General features: G+C 38.3%; 1 protein-coding gene across 5 annotated transcripts in view; it reads left to right on the top strand.

The window, feature by feature from the left end:
- Positions 1-22,280, top strand: part of NUP214 (nucleoporin 214) — an 89,467-nt gene that overhangs the window by 64,873 nt on the left and 2,314 nt on the right. For 3 of the 5 annotated variants that reach the window (XM_074293893.1, XM_074293898.1, XM_074293896.1), the window contains 6 exons: positions 226-287; positions 1,608-3,401; positions 5,464-5,534; positions 9,021-9,177; positions 15,651-15,803; positions 20,234-20,405. In XM_074293893.1, coding sequence (XP_074149994.1) covers positions 226-287; positions 1,608-3,401; positions 5,464-5,534; positions 9,021-9,177; positions 15,651-15,803; positions 20,234-20,405 — 2,409 coding nt within the window. The remainder of the gene's footprint in view (positions 1-225; positions 288-1,607; positions 3,402-5,463; positions 5,535-9,020; positions 9,178-15,650; positions 15,804-20,233; positions 20,406-22,280) is intronic. The other 2 variants (XM_074293894.1, XM_074293897.1) reach the window with 2 other exon arrangements.

Raw genomic sequence — 22,280 nt, forward strand, 5'->3', positions numbered from 1 at the left:
CTCTAGCCCTCATTACTATTTTTCCTAATAAATTGTGAGCTCCTTGAAGATTGAGATCATGCCTTATATTTCTTTGTATCCCTCACAATATCTAAAACCCAGAGCCTTTTCCATAGTAGGTTGTAGATGCTTGATAAATGTTTGATGGTTAAGTTAACAAATATGTTTAGAAGCGGGAAAAGGTATATTAAGTTGTTTCAATTGTTTTCTCCTTTCATTCTCTAGGACTGGCTTTAACTTTGGAGCAATAACATCAGCACCACCTTCTAACTTCACTGTCTCACAAGGTAAAGTTCTGTGAATTATGCAAGTTACACTTTTGTCTCTCCCCTTAAAAAACACTCATTCCTTTTCTCTTTTACATGTTTTGTATCTCTATATGCTGCAAATTCTTTATTATTAAAATATCTATAACAAGACAGTTGTCATTAACATCTTTATCATTAATATAATAATACTTTGATATTTTGAAAAGTCTGATTTTTAAATATTAATACTTAAGCAAATTATAAATAAAAAAATCCTTCCTTATATCATGAATTTCCAGGGCCAAAAACATCATCACCTAATATTCTAAAATTATTAGTGGAGTCTCTCCATATTTAACTGCACTGAAATAATGGACATAGTCTATTTCTTTGCCCTTATTCAGAATTTTCTTTACTTGGTAAGACTTTTTAATGTTTGTGTTCTACTAGTCTAGACTTTGAGAGCCATGTGTGAGTTCTGTGGCATGTTGAGGCGTTAAAGAAAAAGTTGTGATTTTGTTTTGTTTTTTTTAATGTCAGTAGTTTGAGAAAATGCTGGATTTGATGTGAAAGTTCATAAAAGAACAATGGAATAAGGTCAGCTCACTAATTATGAACATACAGGAGAAAAACTGAGAATGAGTGAGGTTATCCAGTTTTACTAACTTCTAGGAGCAGTGTTTTCTATTGTTGCGATTGCAGTTTATACTTTCTGTTAGTTGTTCAACTAATCTTTTTCTTAAATCTGGTCTTTGGCTTGTTAATTATGTCTTTAAAAATGGTCTTTAAACTGTTACTTAAATGATATCTCTTATACCTGGTAATCAGGATGGATTAATTCCTCTTGAATTAAGAACTGAAAATAATAGCAATGCACATTTTCCCAAAACAGCAGAATGACCTTAAAAGCAGTAGTAACAAAAGATAAATGAACTTTTTTCCATTCAGAGTAGAAAAAAAATTTTAAATAATTTACAATAAGAAAAATACATAATTGATAGAATATAAGGAATATTGTTACTGAAAATCATCTATTCTTTGGAGTAAAGTTTTACTTTACACAATCCAAAGATCCTGTTTGCATTATAATTAACAGTTATAAAGTAGATACTTATATTGAATATTTCAGAGACACACTAGTACTCTTTCATAGTGGCAACCAGTGGGTAAAAATTAAATAGAATTAAGTTTATAAGAGTTTAAATTCATTCATCCTGCTCAAGAATAAAACTGCCTTTGAATGTAGAGCCATCCCTTTCATTTTAAAAGGACAATAAGGTCAGAAGCTGATTCAGTAGAGATGTGATAGCTTTACGTGCTGTGTAATTTGTTTTCCAATTTTCTTTTGTTTCAATGTAGTGACAGCATCCACAGCTAAAGAACTGAACCTATATGATACATTCTCATTTAATTCGGGACTCTTGCAAACAGCCAGCACCACTGGAGCAGCATTCAGCTCTTCTGGAGACGTAGCCCCTTCTAATAAACCAGCGACACCAGCCGCTACTGTGGCAGCTACTTCTACAACATCCAACAAGCCTGATACGCCTCCCCTAAAGCTGGGCGAGCATCTGTTTCCAAATTCCTTAGCTGGAGAAACATTAGGCAGTTTCTCAGGTTTGAGGGTTGGCCAGGCAGATGATAATGCAAAAACTTCCAGTAAGACTTCATCCATAAACTTACCTAGTGTACAGCCTGCCAAGATGTCAACCATAGCTTCAGAATTTAGCTTTAGCAGTTCCCCTCTCCTAGGGAAGCCCACAGATGCTCCCGTTACCTCAACCATGACCACCACAACAGTAACAACGTCGGCCAGCACGGGCCCTAGTAGCTCTGTGGGTAGTTTATTTGGTGGCCTCCAACTTGCCAGCTCAGGAGCCTCAGGGGCTCTGAATCTTGGTGGGACCTCTTTGAGTGGCAACAAGTCCACCTTTTCATTTGGACAGACTAGCAGTACAGTGCCCCTTCCTTCAGCAACACCTGCTCCATCTACTGCCCCACCAACCACCCTCCCTGTGTCAGCATCCCCATTGTCATTCAGTAATCTCTTGAGTTCCCCTTCTGCTCCTGTCCTTCCTGGGTCTCCTGGCAAAAGTACGGGAGATGCCAAGCCATTGATTTCTTTATCAGAGAAGCCAGGGGACAGCGAGGTGCCAGCCTCTGCCATCCCAGCACTTGCTGAGCAGCAGCAGCAGCAGCCGTCAGAGCAGCCGCCAGCCCCAGGGGTGCCTTTGGAGACGGTGAAAAAGGAGCCTGCTCTCCTGCCACCTGTGGGAGGCGACTCCGGTGCCGCTGCAGCTAGCGAAACTAGTGCTGGCCCAGGGGCACCTTCCACAGAAGCCAGTGGAGCAGCCACAGGTGTTCCTGAAGCCAAAGTGAAGGCTGAGGCCCCTTCTCCATCCACCTCATCAGTGCCTGAACAAAATGAAACAACAGCAGCCTCTGCCTCCAGTGTGACCCAGGGGACAGCGGCACCCCCCGGTGCTCCACCCCCCTCTAACAGTGTGGCTTCTCTGACTCCAACCCCATCCGGGTTTGGAGCTGCTGCTGCAGGCGCCTCTGTATTCTCATCAACTCCTACCACTAGTTCCACAGGTTCTGCTTTCAGTCAGCCAGCCAGCGAGGCCGCCCCTGCCCCTTCTGCGACCTCTGTGTTTGGACAGTTGGCGGCCACCTCGGCACCTTCCCTGTTTGGGCAGCAGACAGGTACTACTGCCACCACCACAACAGCCACACCCCAGGTTTCCAGCCCAGGGTTTGGGAGTCCTGCTTTTGGCACCCCTCCCACCGGGGGCTTTGGGCAAGCGGCGTTTGGACAGGCACCTGCCTTTGGGCAGCCAGCAAGCAGCTCCACAAGCGGGTTTTCATTTAATCAGACTGGTTTTGGCTCAGTCCCTGCCTTTGGGCAACCTGCTTCGTCTACCACAGCAGTTAGCAGCGGGAATGTTTTTGGTGCTTCTTCTAGCACCAACAGTGCTAGTTCCTTCTCTTTTGGACAGTCTTCTGCCAGTACTGGTGGCGGTCTTTTTGGACAGAGTAACCCCCCAAGCTTTGGGCAGAGCACAGGCTTTGGCCAGGCGGGCTCTGTGTTTGGTGGCGCTGCAGCCACCACAACTGCCTCATCTTCTGGCTTCAGCTTTTGCCAAGCTTCAGGTAAGTTTGCCAAAATAAAAAGAATCGGGTGAGGCCCTACAGAATGGCAAGTTTCAGTTGTGTCTTTGGTTTAACAAGGGTAGGCTTACCCTTCCCTATTCATTCCCAACTCCAACATCACTAATTCAGCATTTTCCCATTCCTTTGACTATCAGGATGCCATACAACAACAAGAATTTCATGAAAGTTATTGCAGGCAACGTAACGACCTTTAGAATTTTGGAGCTGGAAGAAACTTTGTGATGACAGACATGTGTTCTCACCAACTCCTACCAATTTGAGATCTTAGAACTTTTTCATAGACTCTAGTGGCAAAAGACCTTAGATCTATTCCAAGCCTTTTATTTTATTAAGGTAAAAATAACTCCCCATGGCCATAGAGGTAACATTGTGACTCAGACTTGAGCACCTTGACTCTTTTTTTTTTTTTTAAGCATTGAACATTTTATTTTAAATATAGCATACATATTCCTTGATAGATCCATGGAGATGCATATAGAAAGTGTTTTCCAAATGCTATGGTGAAATACAATCAGAATTCTAGAATAAATAGTGTGAAACAGACCCTCCCAAAGACATTAATTTCTTCTGTCAAGTATATGTATATTCTAGTAGTCAAAGGCAGTAACTCACCCCTTCCTGAGAAATATTTACTATCCGTTATAGATAAAAGTTCTTTCTTTTGATAATATAAATCCATTTTATTGAATATTAACCCCAATTTCATTTTGTCCTAGCCCCAAAATTAGTGGGAAGGCAGTATGATATTGGAACACCTTGACTCTTGATGAAGTATCTTTTCATTATTGTAGCACTGCTTCCTGGCAGAGCTGTCTGGTTTTAGTATTGTTAAAGTGGGCAGCTGTTTCTGTTGTCACTAACTACTTTTAAAAATTTAACTTGTTTGAAAGTGAAGCTATAGTACCTCACTGTGCTGTATTTTATATTTATATATACATTTTGAGAGACATCAACACCTTGAAAATATTTATCTAGTTTTGTGTTCTTTTGATTCCAATGGGCAGAGCATCGTGGTAAACTCAGAGGCCATTTAAACACATACACCCTTGTTTTTGCAGATGAGGCCCAAAGGTACTGAGGTAGAGAGCTGGCTTCCTCTAACTCCTATGAATGATAGTTCATCTATCAGTATATCATGTAAATGCTTTCCTTCTGGTGCTTTGTTTGTTAGACAAATTCATTAGTGGTTATTCGTTCCTTTATATTCTTTTAGTTTAAGGTTTGGATGGGGGCAGCATGCTCAAGTGGAAAGAGTCCTACACCTGGAAGTCAGAAGATCTCAGATCAAAACCTTTTGTGTCTTATATATTCTCAGAGTGACTTCACACAAACCATGTAGCCTCCATTTCCTCCTCTGAAAAATTAGGAATTTGAACTAAATGGCTTCAAATTCCCCTCCATTTTTGGCATTCTGTAATAATGTGTCTCTAGGGGAATAATACTCTACCCTGAGAGTGTCCACTCCTATTTTATTTATTTATTTATTTTCTGAAGCTGGGGTTAAGTGACTTGCCCAGGGTCACACAGCTAGGAAGTGTTAAGTGTCTGAGACCAGATTTGAACTCAGGTCCTCCTGAATTCAAGATTGGTGCTCTCTCCACTGCGCCACCTAGGTGCCCCTCACTCCTATTTTCTTAGGAGCCTCCTTCTTGCATATTTGATTTGAAGTTTGACAAGAAGGTAGAGTGCCCCAATCAAGAGAGTAAAGAAAACAGAGCCTTTTAAAGATTGTCCAAAGAATTTAAAATATTCTTTCTCTCTTCTCCTCTGAAGACCCACTAGCTAATTCAAAGACACTTTTGAGGTCTGATCTCTACTCAACCCAAAATCCCTAAAGAAGGAAACTTCTTTTTCTGCCTTTCTCCTTCTTCCCCCTTTTCTTTCTTTTTTCCCTTCTTTCCTGTCCTCTTTCATTGTTCCTTTCCTTCCAGTGCCAAAACTCCTGAATAGTACAAATTAGGCCACTAAGGAAAAAGCCATTTAGATCTAAGTAGTGATCACAAGCCATAAGAGGAATACTGATAACACTTTTATTTTACAGGTTTTGGTTCCAGCAATACAGGTTCTGTGTTTGGTCAAGCAGCAGGGACTGGAAGCACAGTCTTTGGCCAGGTAGGGCAACAACGGGTTTGTTGGTATTGGGGTGTGTATCAGAGTATTTTACTGGTGTTCAGACATTTTCTTCTTACATATGATTCCCCCATACTCTCTAAACCTCCCCAAATGCCCTCAGTTCATCCTACAAAACACTATTGATTATTAGTTTCTTCTCACATTATTACAACATTTTGAAATCTACAGAGCTCTTTTCCAGCAATAGTCCTGTGATACACAAATACAAATAGTATTTTCCTCATTTAATTGATAGGAAAGCTGAAGTTCAGAGAAATAAAAAGATATAGTCTCTCTGTCATAAATGGGAGAACTGGGCTTTGGACTCACTCAAGTCTCTGGACTCAAGTCCTGCCCTCTTTCTACTATCTATATTGCCTACTCAGTCAATAAACATTTATTAAGCACCTACTCTATGCTAGGCACTGTGCTAAATAGTGGGGATACAAATACAAATGAAAACAAAGACAGTTCTTATCCTCAAAGAACTTAACAATCTGAAGATATCACTCAAAAAAGACACTGAAAAGGGAAGAGGTGGTGAGGGTCCTTGTTTTGGGATATGATGAAAAGTTCCAAAAAAATCCAAAAGTAGTTGAGGGAGGAGAGGGATCAAATCACTAACCTCCAGACAAGGTCTGCTCAGAGGGCCAGAGACTACTGATGAGATGTGAGGACTAGGCAGATTCAGTCTTGCAGCATAACTAGATTTTCCAGGCATGAAGAAAGGCATGAGTCAGAGATCCAGAGAAGTCCGGAATCAGTGGAGTTGCTGGAAAATGGGGACTTTAGATATCTCTCCATCCTCTGTGGAACTTCCTCAGGAGTCTTTGGGGTGGGTCCTGAATTCCAATTTATTCTGATCCCTTGCTGCTACCAGACTCTCTCTGAAGAAGGAAGCCTCTCCTGATTTATGCCTCATCTCATGCAGCCTACTGGAAGAGACTAAGTCATGTTATCAAGCTGGGCTTCCTTCCCAAAGACTCCGTAGCCTATTTAAATATGATCCTGACCCTTTAAGTATTGAGATAGGGAAAAGAGGATATAAGTAGAAGGGAAAGGAAGAAATTGTAAGCATCTTGTGAGTTTCAGGAGGCCTTCTGTCCCTCAGTTTTATTCAGTGCCCCAGATTGTGTTCAACCGAGAGCTTGTATGAAATTAAGCATTCCACTGTGATAAGGCACCTTCAATTTTAATGTCCCTAGCAATAAAAAGAGACATTTTCACCTCAGATAGTAAGGACACCTGAGTATCCTTAGTGAACCTACAGTACAGAAGCTGCCTTTGGTTTACTCAGGGAGATTCCGAAGCAGCCTGACAGCATGCTCTGACAATGCAGGATCTGCCTTTACTGAACTAGAAAGCTTTGCCACTAGTGTGTCACAAGAGGCAGTCATGTTTCCATGCACTATTGCCTCGGAGGCTGAGCTTCTGTCTCTAAGCAGGAAGAGTGGAACATCTGGCTACCAGGGCAGTGAAAAGTCAGGCAGGGTGATGAAAAACATTCAGCCCAGAGCATGCTCTCATTTTACTTTCACTTTCTTGGCAGGCCGCAAGCCAATCAAATATATGTAGCAATTCCTCAAGAAGGTTCCTATGTATTCTGACTACTCTTTACTATATCACGTAAAGGAAATAATCCTGATTTGTCTTGTAGCAATTTGCTGCTTTTGGATATTTGGGGATCATAGTTTTTAGATTTAGAACTGAACAGGAATTTAGAAGCTATCATGTCCCACTACCCTCATTTTATAAATGAAAAAACAGAGGGCCAAAGAAATGAAAATTATAGTTTAGAGCTAGAAGGCCATTATTCTACCCCATCTCCCATCTTTTTATAGACTAGGAAACAGTCTAAAGGAGCTTAAAGTGACCTGGGTCACATAGGAAGGTCATACAGTTCTGAGGCAGGATGTGAACTCTAGGCTTCTTGACTCTTAAACTCAGGGTTCTCTCCATTGCATTATACGTCTCAAAGGGCCCACTTTTTGATTTGTCCTAATCAAGTTTTTCCATGCTTATCCCAGAGGAAGCTAATATTCATTCCTTATTTCAGTATGGGGGGAGAGGGGAATCAGCAAATTTCTTCCCCTGCAGCTAAGCAAGGGCTCTAGTATTTGAATTAAGCCCATTTAATTTTGGCTAATGCAGTTCAGTCAGAAAATGCATTTTCCAGTGTCACAATAGTTGAAACTTGGAGTCCTGTGTCTCATAATTTTATAAGTTTCACAAAATCTTTTATGAATAACAGAAATAGCAACGCATATTCATATAGGAATTGAAAGTTTGCCCAGGTCTCTACATGCTTTTTCTCATTTGATTGGCATAATAGCCCTGAGATCAGAGTAGTTGCATGACCTGCCCAGGGTCACACAGCTAGTAAGTGTATATAGCAAGACTCCAAGTCCTATACTCTTTTCTGTGCTGAGCATACGTGACTATCAAAGGGAGATGTGACACTTGAATGATGTTAATGACTCTTAGAGTTTGTCATTTCATCTGTTTAGAAGAACTGAATTCCACTCTGGGAAACGAGGTCTCTGCTACAGCTTTGCCTCAGCATGTGTTTCTAAGCTAAGGGCAGCACCTAAAGACAAAATTTGAGAACTTGGACAGAATTCAGCTATGGTCATCATTTCAACAATGCAGCTTATTTAGGCTGATTTCTACAGTATGATGAAAGTCATTATCAAATAAAAGTATAGAAATTGTGGGGGTAAGGGAGGTGGGGTGAGAGTAGCAAAAAGCAGCATAGAGCACATATTGTCAGTAACTGATTTGTTCAGTCTGACTATATAAGAGCCAGGATTCCTCATGATTTATAATGATGTTTTCAAAGTTTCTAAAATTGTAGAATTCTTAAAGACTGGATTTTATGCCCCTATCTTTTTTTTTTTTTTTTAATTATTATTATTATAGCTTTTTATTGACAAAACATATGCATGGGTAATTTTTCAACATTGACCCTTGCAAACAATTCTGTTCCAACTTTTCCCCTCCTTCCCTTCACCCCCTCCCCTATACACACACACACACACACACACACACACACACACACACACACACATACATATTTATCCAGTTATTTTGTTGCACAAGAAAAATCAGATTTAGAAAGAAGGTAAAAATAACCTGGGAAGAAAAACAAAAATGCAAGCAAACAACAAAAGAGTTTTATGCCCCTATCTTACTTAATATAGAACAAGGACCAGAGACAACAGTATAAATACCATTTAAAAGCAACCAGTTATTAACACATCATTTCTCAGAGTTACAAAGTCCTAGACAAAGAACAATTTGAAAATCTATTGTCCTTTAGGAATGTCTCTATTCAAGGCCAACTACTTTTCAGATTTCTGGAATATCCATTAGCAAAATAATTTTTCTGCTTGTGGGGTATGTGAGGGTCTCCTGCCCATGGATATGCCCTGCCATTTTGCAGTGACTTCTAATCGTATCATACTTCCTGTTTCTTTTGTTTCTCAGCAGTCATCTTCTTCCAGTGGCGGCTTGTTTGGGTCTGGAAGCACTGGAAGAGGTGGGGGTTTCTTCAGTGGCCTTGGAGGAAAACCTAGCCAGGATGCCGCCAACAAAAACCCATTCAGCTCAGCCAGTGGGGGATTTGGATCTGCAGCCACCCCAAGTAAGCAAGCCAGATGTTCAGAGAAAATGAGAATTTTTCCCTATTCCTTAGTTTTTCTTCCCTCCCTCACGGTGTTAACAGGAAGTTTAAGAAAGAAAAATGGAAGGGAAAAAAAGGAACAAGTGCCCATTTAAAACAGGTTTTCTTAAATGCAGCTGTGACTTTCTTTATATGGTACCTGTTTAACAAGTATGTTCTTTATGATCTTGAAAAATCCACAAGGAAGTATGAAAAAAAGTATAGCTCTGCTAGGCATTTGTTCCCAAGACCCATGTCTTTCTCTTGTTTGTTGGAAATGAAATGATAGGGGTGGAATGCAAACAGACAGCCAGAAATCATCTTTAAAAAGACAAAAACCTATGTGAAGGGGAAAGTGCTTTCATTGATGCAGTGGCCCTCTTTTAATCTTTCTCTAAAACTCAGCTTTTATAGGGAAATGTCACCCAAAAGTTAGAAGCCTTAATTATTTCTCATCAGTTGCATTTTGTTTGATTTTCCTCTGAAGCTGTATTCACTCCATATTCTGACTCTCATTTCTAAGGTTCTTTGTTGATGTCTGTTCATAGTTGGAAGTAATACAAAGTTTGTTTTTTAAATCATTAAAAAATATCATGCTGCTGAGGGGAGGATTAGATCAGGAAACTGGAAGTCTTGTCATGTTCACAGCCCAAGTCTTCTATTCTTTCATTTAATGTGTAACATAAAACTTTAATGATTCAGGAGATAGTGTTGTGCAAACTCAATAGACATGTGTCTCTAATATTGAGGTACCATCTATTCCAAAATAAAACTCTTTCCTTATGATGTCACTGACAACAGTAGGAATGAAACAGGTTATTTAGCAAGAAAATGGTAGGGTTGCTCTTGACCACAAAATTGTGTATCCGGAATTTTTATGCAATTTTCAATGTATTTGGATAGAATACATTGTGTCTACCACTTCAGGAGTTAAATTTTGAAAATTTCAATCTTCACAGTAAAATTTTCTGTTTACCAGCACCTAAGGGTTTAATAAGTCCCTATTGAGTGATGATTGCTTCATCCCACCTTGTACCATTATTCATATAAACAATGTTTTGAAATACAGTCGCTCTTAGCTGGAATGTAATATATTATTCAGCTAATACTATCAGTGTGCTAGCTGAGGATTTGGGTTTAAAATAAGATTTGATCATCCACAAAAGTACAAGTATAGTCCTTTTAGGAAGTTCGGGAGTATTAGTAGCTCCTTTAAAAGTTAATTGGAGGTAGGGAAGAAGTTGGAGGGGTAGAATGTTAAAAACCATGTTGTTAAGTTGGGGTTTGGTTTTTTTAAGTATTTAAAGTGTCAATTAGGTAGTACCAAGGACAGCAACTTAAGCATTGACTATGCAGCCATTCCAATTAAGAAATTACTATGGGTGGAATGACAAACCAAAGTTATACAAAGAGGAAAGGAAAAAAATCAAATGAAACTAAAGAAAGAGAAGATAAAGAAGAAAAAAGCAAATTTTCTGTCAAGGAAAACAAATGTACTATATTCTTTAAAATCATCAGTGATTATGGGCTTTTTCTAAGGTATCAATGGTCATTTTTAAATTTCTCAGTATCTGATCCTGTTGAAACTCTCTAGTTCTCTTTTCTTGCTGCTTATTTATATCTATTCTCTGTCTTTTCTTCCCTCTCTAATCTAAGATTAAATTGGATAAGGACTTTTCTACATAGAGGAGATCATACCTCCTCTATGTAGAAGGTATATACTTCTACTGAGGTAGGAGATCATACCATCTCCTCACTTCCCTGAATGGCCAGCCACCACCTCCATTCCCCACTCTGCTCTAGGAAACTCTCCATTACCAACCATCCTACCCTTTATGCACATATACACACAGGAATATATTTGTTTGGGAGCCTAGCCGCCTGGATATTGTAGAAGCCTCTTTTTTTTTTCCCCCCCAATCTATTTTATATCCCATTTGTTATCAGGCTGATCTTAACCTAAATACTGATTTTACCAGTTTGTCCCATTGCTCAAAAACCTTTTATCCAGTAGATTTCAAGAAAAATTTGAAGTTTTTAGTCTGACCTTGAAGAAAAAGCCTTCTGCGTTCTGTCTTTCTGACTTCACTTTTCCCAAAACAAATTCCCTATTTCAACCAGGCTCATCTATTCCATGATAATGGAATGGAAAGATGACATCATCCTCTATACATTTCTACCTCAGAATCTTTATTCATTCTTTTCTTTCCCCTTGGATTGTAATCTTGAGAAACTACTGGAAATGTAATACTGGGGGAGAGAATGGGGAAAGAATAGCAAGAAATATTATCCATTGGATTTGGTATGATCTTCACCCAATGTAAGGGTTTCTTTCTTTACCTAGGATTCCTCTCAGGATGAATTACTGAATCCCTAGCATTCAGCAGGATTTGCCCTTACAGAGCAGTTACCCTCTTTAGATTTGTACTGAGAATATTGTTTTCAGTCCTCAACACGTTCATTTTGTTCAAGGACATGAAAGAGGGATATGAGTGTTGTCAAATGAAGAGGCCAGCTTTTGAAAGTTTAGCAATTAACATTTGGTCTTAGGATAAGGATCTTAAAAGTGGAACAAAAGAAAATCTTCTCAGCTTCTGAAATTTTGCATTAGGTTCATATTTGTTTTCCTTAGTGATATAAAATAACCTAGAATAGGTTTTAGATCTGGGGGAAAAAACCTGCCAGATCATCTAGTCAAAGTCTTTCCCTTCTCCCTGAGCCCAATATAGTGATTTCTCCAAGATCACCCATATTGGAATCCAGTTTTTCTGATTCCATGTCCAATGAAGATGATTCTGCTACTCCATATTACTTTTCTATTGTTCTTTCCTTTAATGACTATCTAAAGTGTGACCATAATCATGTTACTTCCTCCTTACCTTTGTGCTGTTAATGTCTGTAGTTTGTGGGAATTCCTCTTTCATTTATTTTCTTATAGTTTCAAGTGGTCCATATAAGAGCTTATGATGTTATGCTAATGTTTTCAAATTAAGAATGTCTCCTGGGAAATAAAACCTACTTATTCCCTCTTCTTTGGCCAACAAGGAAAACTGATGGAGTGAGTGTGTGATTATAAGATTCTTCTGAAAGAAGCCTGTGTTTGTTGCCCTAAAAACATGGGTTATGAGATGATTCCTAAAGATTACTGCACATTTTTTCTTCTTGGTTAATATATTTTGCCAATGAAGAATCTCTTAAAATAATAATACTAGCTTTCGAAGTAAAAATTTCCATAAGTCATAGGGTCTGGGTGACCCTTTTAAGTGAGAAGTGACACAGTAAGCTAAGAAAAAGAAAAATACAGTGGGTTTTGAGGAGGTTTTTTTGTTTTTTAATAATAACAAATCTCTAGCTCTATTCTTGATCTGTATTAAGTTTAGGTAATATCCTTAAGCTGAATTGGATTATGATTGGAGGAAAGAGAAGGGAAAATACTGGTAGTAATTATGTGGATCTTGACTACAAGGGGCTTTTAAAGAAGCACTTAGTTTTATATTTTCTTTGGCTATCAAATAATTGAAGGTGCTGACCATGTTCCTCAGGAATTCACTTGACCTTAATTTTTATATAGTTACACCAAAGTTTGTCTGACTGAATATCCAGGAAGTCTAACCTTGCATCTATACTCCTGTTTGCTCTGTGGGGCTTATGTTGCTAGCACCAGAAGAGGCAGGAAATGAGAGCTGTTTGTTCTTGAAATACCCAGTAACAGTGATTTGCTGAGAGAGGTATGCTCCTCTATTTGTCTCCAGTATCAAATATACTGGCACTGAAAGCTCCAAAATGTAACCTCCAACTTAGTACAGTAAGGGAAAGATCATACTGCTCAAAGGGGCAGCTTTTATACAGATACAACTCAGAGCTTAATAAACACATTATTTTGCGATAATAGAAATTGATTTTTCTCCACTCTAGAGTTTTCAACTGCCACATGCCTGACATGTTCAGCCCTGTGCCCTCAGCCAAGTGGTCATAAATTGTCAAGGATATTTTTGAAGAGAGGACACCTATGTAGGGATCTGAGTCAGACCTTACAAGGCCTCTAACCCAGGAATTGAGAGGTGCTACTGTCTCTACAAGCAAGCTTGCCAGAACCCTGAGCAGAGTAAAAATAATGTCATAACTGAACATACTTTGTTCTTTTAGAGCTATGAAAAGCATCCAAAAAAGTTTGATTAAATTGGCTTTTAGAGAATTCCTTTTCTCTTCAAATGACCTGTGTGCTCTGGAAGTTCCTAAAAGAGGAATCTTAGGAGATACATAATATGCTTTCACTTTAGTGACATGGACAGCTCTATCCTGTCTGTAGTTTACTGTATGTTAATTATCTATAAGAGACTTTCTTTTCAATCTGCTGCTGGCTTTTCTACCATGTTTCATAGACTCATGGACTTAGAGTTAAAAGAGCTAAGATCTTACAGGTCATCAGCCCAGTGGCCTCCTGTAACCTTGAGGAGAGGCCCCTGACTGGTTATGTGACAAACCCACAATCATGCATCCTAGAAATCAGGAGTTAGAGCTGAAAGGGATTTCAAAGGCTGTATAGGACAACTTCCTCTTTTTACAGGTGAGGAAACTGAAGCCCAGGGAGGGGAGGTGGTGTACCCATGATTCCACAGTCTGAGGTGGGCTTTAAATACAGGATTTTTCCTGTCATTCACTTGGTATAAACCAATAAGCAATCCAAGCAAAGCACAGTTAGAAAAGTGTAGCTCTCAAAATGTTGCATAAACTGTCCATACTCAAATTACAGTAGTTTAAAAAATTTGTTTTAATTACTTCATCCCTCTATTAATATAGATCATCTAATTAAGACAGATTTCATATATGCATGAAAAACATGTATTGCCTGTCATACTCTTGAAATTGATAGGGGACAGTTAGGTAGCACTAGTGGATAGAGCACTAGCCCTGAAGTCAGGAGTACCTGAGTTCAAATCTGGCCTCAGACACTTAACACTTCCTAACTGTGAGACCCTGGCAAGTCACTTAACCCCAATTACTTCACCACCACACATACCCCCAAAAAACAAATAAGTAGAACACTTAGATCTGAGTTGATAGTAGATAAGTGATCTTGGAGAAAACCATGAAAAAGTCAAGGACCTTTAGAAGATCTCTTAGAGAAAATCAGGCTGGAAGTTTCACATACTATCTTTGACATTCTCAAGCACTTCCATGGTTCCTGTTGAGATCAGAAATAGCAAGATAATGGTTTTCCTTATGCTTCCACTTCCACTTCCCATCAGGACCTCACCCTCTTTTGTCTGGACTGATAAAGTAGTCTTCTAATTGGTCTCCCTGCTTCCAGACTTCCACAAACAGATGTCATAGTAACCTTGCATAACACAGATCTGACTGGGCTACTCCCTTGCTTACAGTTCTTCAGTACCTTTCTTTTGCTTCTAGATTAAAATCCTTAGCCTGCTATTTAATATCCTATTCAGTCTAGGTCCAGCCTACTTTTCCAGATATTCCATCTCTCTCATCTGTGTGTTTGCACATACCATCTTGTATACCTGGAATGCATTGTCTCCTCACTTCCATCTGTTAGAATCCTTAGGGTTTTTTTTAGGGCTTCATTCCAATAGGTACCACCTCATATGTGAAGCTTTCTCTAATCCTCCAGTTGCTCATGCTCTGGCTTATATTTATTTTATTAGATACTCTAGAAACTCCCAACAGAATATAAATTTCTTAAGGCTAGGATCTTGTTTTGTTTAGCACAGTCCTTTGTACCTAGTCAAAGTTTAATAAGTTTTTGTTTAATTGAATTCTCCAAGTCAGGCATCATCAAACACGTCAAACCAGATAAACCAGACAGAAAAGAATAAGAGGAACTCATGAGACCATTTTGCTTGGTTCTGATGTTGCTTCCCTAATGTTAAATGTTAAATTGCTCCTAATTCTTTAGGAAAATATTCCCTTCCTTCAGTGACTATTGTAACATAAATAAAGTTCTAAGAAATAAAATATTATCTATATTTAGGTGAAAAAAACCTTCATGTACCTTATGAATTAAGTTTGTAATCTGTTAACACTGTTTGTCATGGATCAAGATTCCTTCAGGAATATAAACGGTGGCCTATTTAAAAGGGGACCCACTTAATGGAATGCCATAGGGCCTCTTTTAAATGGACCACACTGTCCTTGTATATTTGACTGTAAAATCATGCTAGGAAAATCCTGACTTCTCTTGCCAGAGTTTATTAACCCATAATCATGGTCCAAGCAAGAAACTATTGAGGAAATTGTTTTTTATTAAACACATCTACTGGCTTAGAACCTAGGTTTGGTTTGGTTTTTTGTTTTGTTTTGTTTTGTTTTTCCTTTTAATCACATCCCCACATATTCCAATGAGGTTTCCTCCTTCCCTTTTTTTTTTAGTGGCTTCGATCTTGAAAAATAAATAAGTTTTCCCCTATAATCTTCATAAGTATCATTCATCTCTCCAGATACTTCTAACCTTTTTGGAAACAGTGGGGCCAAGACCTTCGGTGGATTCTCTGGCTCATCATTTGGAGATCAAAAGCCTGCAGGCACATTCAGTTCTGGAGGAGGGAGTGTAGCAGCACAAGGTTTTGGATTCTCTAGTCCAACCAAAGCAGGTACTAATTCTCTCTAGTTTATCATCTGTCTGCCTATAAGATGCAGAGGAAGAAGTAGGAACAGATCTGAGGGATTCTTGAAAGGCAGGGGGAGGGCAGGGGATTCTAGCTTCTGTTACATGTAAAATTAAATACAAGACTTAAGGGGTCAGCTAGGTGGCACAGTGGATAGAGCACCAGCCTTGAATTCAGGAGGACCTGAGTTCAAATCTGGTCTTAACACTTCCTAGCTATGTGACCCTGGGCAAGTCCCTTAACCCCAGCCCCAGAAAAATAAATACAAGACTTAAAAGAAAACAGCTCTAGTTTTTTTTTTTTTTTTTTTTTTTTTAAGTTATTCTTTTCCCTAAAAATCAAAGTACTTACAGATGAGAGACACAAATACTTTTTAGGGTTGTTTCTTTGGAATAGTCTGAGATGAAGTCATTCTTCCTTGGGTAACCATGCAACCCTCAGAGAGACTTTTCACCTTGATTCTTAGACACAATCTCAAAGTATTTTTTTCTGAATGACTTTTGTCATGGAATAGGCCACTCTAAACTTTTAAAGAGATCTTCTCTTTTTAAAACTTAAACTGAACCACTTTTCCAATGCACCACACCCTGTAGTCCAGACTTATTCAGGTCTGTGCTTTTGCTTTCAGATTTTAATTCTGCAGAAATTTTAAATGAATGGACTAGTGTAATTTCTCTGCTTCATTCTATCCCCTCAGTAAATACTTTTAAAAAGCCAAGATATTTTTATTCTTAGTACTAGCAAGACTGAAATTAACTAAGAGAATTCCATTTTTGACTTGTCAAGATATTTTTAAAGAAAACTACTTAGGGGCAGCTAGATGGCACAGTGGATAGAGCTCTGAAGTCAGAAGGACCTGAATTCAAATTTGGCCTCAGACATTTAACACTTCCTAGCTGAGTGACCCTGGCCAAATCACTTAACCTCAATTGCTTCAGCAAAAAAAAAAAAAAAAAAAAAAAAAAAAAAAAGATGAAGAAGAAGAAAGCAGTTACTTAACACAATAATATCCATGTATCAGTTTTTACTCTTAACTGGGTAGACATGGAGCCTCATCTACAGAGCAAGTCAGACTTTCCATATTACTTTACAGTCTCATTTGAATTTTTTGATCTTAAACAAATTTTTTTTTTTTTTTTGCTATTAGAATAGTTTTCCTATTTGGTCATTTGCTTCAGAGTGAAACCACCTGGATCAGGCACTCAAACAGATGATGTTGCCCTGTTTCATTTGGTACCCTAGTAACCTCAGAACTCTCATTTTGCTATCCCTGTAGTAATTTTATCCTTTTCCTTAAATACTTGTTGCACCGTCTGCTTCCTTTTTAGAAGTAATTTCTAATACAAGAGTGGAAAATACCACTGAGGTTCCTCCTCCCTTCATTAGAGGAACCAAAGCTCATTCTCAAGCGACTACATGTGGCAATCACCAGTTTCAGCCTGGTGCAGCAAATAGGCTGTGCATGCCTCCTAACTGTGCTACCGTTCCCTGTGTAACGGTTAATAAGACATTTAGTCTCTTATCTCTGTTGTCCTGAGATTCACTATTGTATTGGTTTTAGCGGATGTTGGAAATCCTTGCTCCAATTCTGGAAATGACAGAACAATGTGAGAATCCTGCTTCACTCAGAAGTAGGAGTTGTGAATCCCAGAACAGTGGCAAGCTCCCTTTCTTTTTGTGGGATAAGAACATAGAGATTGGTTTTACATTTGCATTGCATTTATTTTTATCTGCTGCCTCTTCTTTCTACTTAATTTATTTTCTATACCATCATGTCTGCTCCCCATGTCCAAAAAACACTTGCATACAAAGCACTAAATAAAGCTCCATGTGTCTAGAAAGAAATTGTAATTAGATCTGTGATCAGTCTTAAATAATTTAACTCAAAGTGTTTTTAGCACTTTTCCCCCCACATCCACTCTTATATTTGCAACCAAACTGTATCCATTATCAGGGTAAAGACTAGAATTTCACCCAGGGCATTAAAATGCAGAATATTTAACCAAACATGAGCTTTGGCAAAAAGTATCTTCAAAGTTCTTTTTTTGTCAACAAATTTTAAGCAAGTGAGTAATTGAATCATAATGTAACTGCTTACTATCAAAATGTAACTAACAGTCCTTGTTGAACATTATATTATTTTTCTTGATTGCATAATGATTCCTACAAAAATAGTTTAGTTTTTATTTTTTAATAATGCCTTCACAGTCTAATTTATGGAATAGATTGTTTTCCTTGTCTCCTTTAACATTCATTTCTTTGATTGCTTTTATGCTATTTTTTATTAATTTAACATTTGACTTAAATCGAGTCAGCAAGAATTTATTATGTACCTACTGTGTGCCAACTAAGTGCTGAAGATACGAAAACACACCAAAAAAAAAAAAAAAAAAAAACCAGCTTTTGATTTCAAAGAACTCATAGTCTAAAAAGTCCAATTTGCATGTTTCTATATTTAAAAAAAAGTATAAATAAAATATATGCCGGATAAATTAGAAATAAACGACAAAGGGAGAATATTAGCAATAAGGGAGATTGGGAAAAACTTTTTTCTAGAAAGGTGATTTTTAAACTGGGAATTGAAGCCAGGGAAGCAAAGAGATGAGGAGAAAAAGAACATTCCAGGCTTAGGATTTGGACAATGAAAATGTGTGTTATCACAGCCTGGGCTGTCTTATGAAAGGAATAGCAAGGAGGCGAGCTTTAACATCAGTGGGCCTCAGTTTCTTGAAATGGAGAAGCTACGTAGGTAATTAATCTCAAATGTACTACAATTCTTGGGTAGCAAGGTGGTGCAGTGGTTAGAGCACCAGCCCTGAAGTCAGGAGGACCTGAGTTCAAATGTGGTCTCAGACACTTACCATTTCCTAAATGTGTTACCCTGAGCAAGTCACTTAACCCCAATTGCCTCAGCGGGAAAAAAAAAAAAAATAAAGTACTACAATTCTTATTAAAGAAGAGCTACTAGTTAGCTCAGTAGATAGAATACCTGACTGTGTGTCCATGGGCACATAACTTAACCTTTGTTTACCTCAGTTTTTTTAATCGTAAAATGAAGATAATTAGCACCAACCTCTCACAGAGTTGTTATGATACTCAAATGAAATAATCATTGTAAATAGTGTCTGGTACATAGTAAGTACTACCTAAATGTTAGCTATCATTATTATTTATTATTATTATTATTATTACTATTTTACAAGTCCATCAGTTTCTTTCTACCAAAAGAATTGAGCAACTTCAATGGCCACTATTTTCATCTTTTTATAAAACCATAGGATTGACTATGCACACCTCTTGGATGTTTAAACACAGTCAGCACAGCTGAAGGGTCAGTTGTGGGTAGTAAGGCTTGCCCTGTCCTCCCATCAGCCTGTGGAAGCCACTTTGTTTATAACCTGTCTTTTCCTCTTTTGAACTTTTTCTGGTGAGCACATGCATACATACCATCATATTTCTAGCCAGATGCAGAATGGAAGTGAAATGAGAGGGGAGATGAAGAGCATACTCTGGATGACTTAGAATCGCTTTGGCAGTGCTTGTTCATTTTTACCCTGGGCTCATAAAATATCATTATTCTCAGAAAGACAGTCTGTGAGCTTCATGTGGAGGAGTAGATTTTTAAAACTATAGGACAATTCCCTGGCCACAATCACAGAAGTGTTTAGGGCCTTTCCCTGCTCCCCCACCACTACCTCCCTTATGCAATAAGAGAGAGACACTGATGAGAGATGTGAGAGCCATTATGCTTTAAATAAATAAAAAGCATCTGGCTATTCTCCAGTGCTATGCATCTCCTTTCATTTCCAATGTAACCTAGTTTGTGGATTCTCCCTGAAAGACAGTTTGAAGCCTCTAATTTTATAACTTGGATTTTCACAGTCATCTATGACTTGCCTTTATGCTAGTAGGTAATGAAATCTATATCTCATTGGAAGCTGGAGATATTGAAGTTTCTGTGAATGAATAGCTTTTCATTGGGCAATTTTAGCAACTCCAAGAATAAGCCAGGAAGGGATATGACATGTACCAAGTATGTTCTCAGGTGATTAAGCTGATTTCACAAGATTGTTCATTATGAAACCTTTCTTACCTTTGATAAAATGTAGGTATCTCTCAGACAACCTTGGTGGACTGATAGGCTTACACTTCTGATTAACATGAAATAAAGACTCCAACAAAAATATTTTTCTGTACTGAAATGAGAGGATATAGGCCCTGTCTTAGGGCTTTTGTAATATAGCCAAAATTCTGACTTCTTTTTCTTTTTTTTTTTTCTTTCCTTTTTTTTCTTTTAATTTTTCATTTTAATATTCCTACCTTTCTTTTCCATGTCCTCTCCTGCCTACCCAACCAACTCCTTTCTGTTGTTTTTGGTTTGTTTGTTTTTTTTTTTTTGCCTCTGTTTTGCTCAGGTGGCTTTGGTGCTGCTCCAGTGTTTGGCAGCCCTCCTACTTTTGGGGGATCCCCTGGGTTTGGAGGGGTGCCAGCATTCGGTTCAGCCCCAGCCTTTACAAGCCCTCTGGGCTCGACGGGAGGCAAAGTGTTCGGAGAGGGGACCGCAGCTGCCAGCGCTGGAGGATTTGGGTAAGCAAGTTCTTGGAAGTGGGATGCAGGGAAACCAAAAAGTTCATACCAGGGAAAAAGGCATGTGGTTTGTCACCACTTAAAAGAAAAAAACAAAATAGAAATCTCCTGAATTTTCTCAATTCTTGGTATTGAGATGGAAGAAGCCCCTTCCTCCCAAGGTTCATTATAGATGGTAAGATGGTACCTTCAAGTCCCAAGCTTCCTGTTCCCCAACAGGAACAGACTTCAGGGTTTTTCTTTCCTTTTATTGTATTTTTTTTTTTTAAACTAAACTGTTTTGGATATATGTGGCCATCATTTGTTTCTATACTCAGCAACACGGAAAGTAGCGCCCATTGCCCATATAAAATTTTTTTTTTTTGTCATTCATAGTTCTTTATTGAATGATATTGCTATTGCTATGTACGAAATTCACCTAGTTCTATTTATTTTACAATGCATCAATTAACATGAATCTTTTCAGATTTTTCTGAAATCATCTTGTCATTTCTTATAACACAATATTATTCCATTGAATTCACATACTACAGCTTTTCATCTGAATAAGACCTGAGATGATAGAGATTACCTGGACTGAAAAAAATAAACAGAAGATAGCTATGCTTGTGAAACTGGTTTAATTCTTCTCTCACATGCTTGAGAAAGCTAGCAAGCTGCTGATTAAGAGGCAGACAGTGGTTTTAACAAAACTTGTTTTTCTCCTCTTAGAATGATTATATACTGCAACACCTTTATGGTTAAGTCAGTTTAACCACAAGTTTCTGCATCACTAAATTTACCCATTTCCTTTCATGACTAGTATAGAAATGATTCATTTAACAAGTCCAATTTCTGGTGACTTTGTGTTGTAGATCCCTTTTTCCTTTTCCCAGAAATCCCTTTGGGTTTAATACTTTATGTTTTTCGAGAAGAGATGAGAGCAGGGTTAGCTCTGGGCAGAATTGTGAAGAAAGTCTTTCATTCCTTTGGCTGTCCCCTTTTCTCCATCTTCAAATGTGTTGGAGTTTAGGTTTTGTTTCTATATAAGCTGAAGTGAGATTTTCATAATTCACATTGCTTCTTAGCCCTAATACTAAGATTAGTGTGCCATTTGACATGAATGCTCAACCTGGAGGTAGAATACAAGTGTTGAGATAGAGAAAAGATTGCAATAGAAAGGAAAGTTTGATAGAGACTAGTGTTTCTCAGAAAATTCTCACAAGCATTACTCCCTCCTAATGATTCTTTCACCTACATAAATCAGATTGGGAGATCAGAATCATGTGCTTTTGGTTGATTTTCTGTTGTTTTTTTTTCCCATGATAGAAGGGTGGGTATAGTGTTTTTCCTAAGAATCCTCATTGCAGTCATACAGCTCATTTGGTCAGAACGAAACCAAAATTGAGGTTTGTCCAAAGTCCAAGTGAAGTAGGTAGCATCACTACCACAAATTGCACCCCTGATACTGACCAGTTCTCCCAGGACAGTATGAATGGATGTATCCTCCCTCTTGGAAATAGAAGTCTTTTAAGTGAATGCCTTCCCTTTTAGTGATGAATCACAAACATCTCTATATGGAAAGAAACTAGACTTTCAGCGCTAAATTATAATTATAGAGTAAGCAGAGTTCTAATGCAGAGAGAAATGAAGCCAGGTAAATAAGGAGCAAATAATTTTTTAGCTTGAGAAAAACTGCCCAGTATTTAAATAATCAGTGATTTCATTGTTTGGAACACAACCCAAACTGGCGTGAACTTTGCTTAAATTTTTATTCTCCCTATAGCCCCCCAATGCTATGGTAAAGCTTGTCTTTTTCAGGGTGCTATTGGACAACAACATAGTAGTCTGATAAATGCTGGTGGGGAAAAGTTCCAAAAGCTCACAATCACTGAA

Source organism: Sminthopsis crassicaudata, chromosome 2 (genome assembly GCF_048593235.1).
Source record: "Sminthopsis crassicaudata isolate SCR6 chromosome 2, ASM4859323v1, whole genome shotgun sequence".
NCBI lineage: Eukaryota > Metazoa > Chordata > Mammalia > Dasyuromorphia > Dasyuridae > Sminthopsis > Sminthopsis crassicaudata.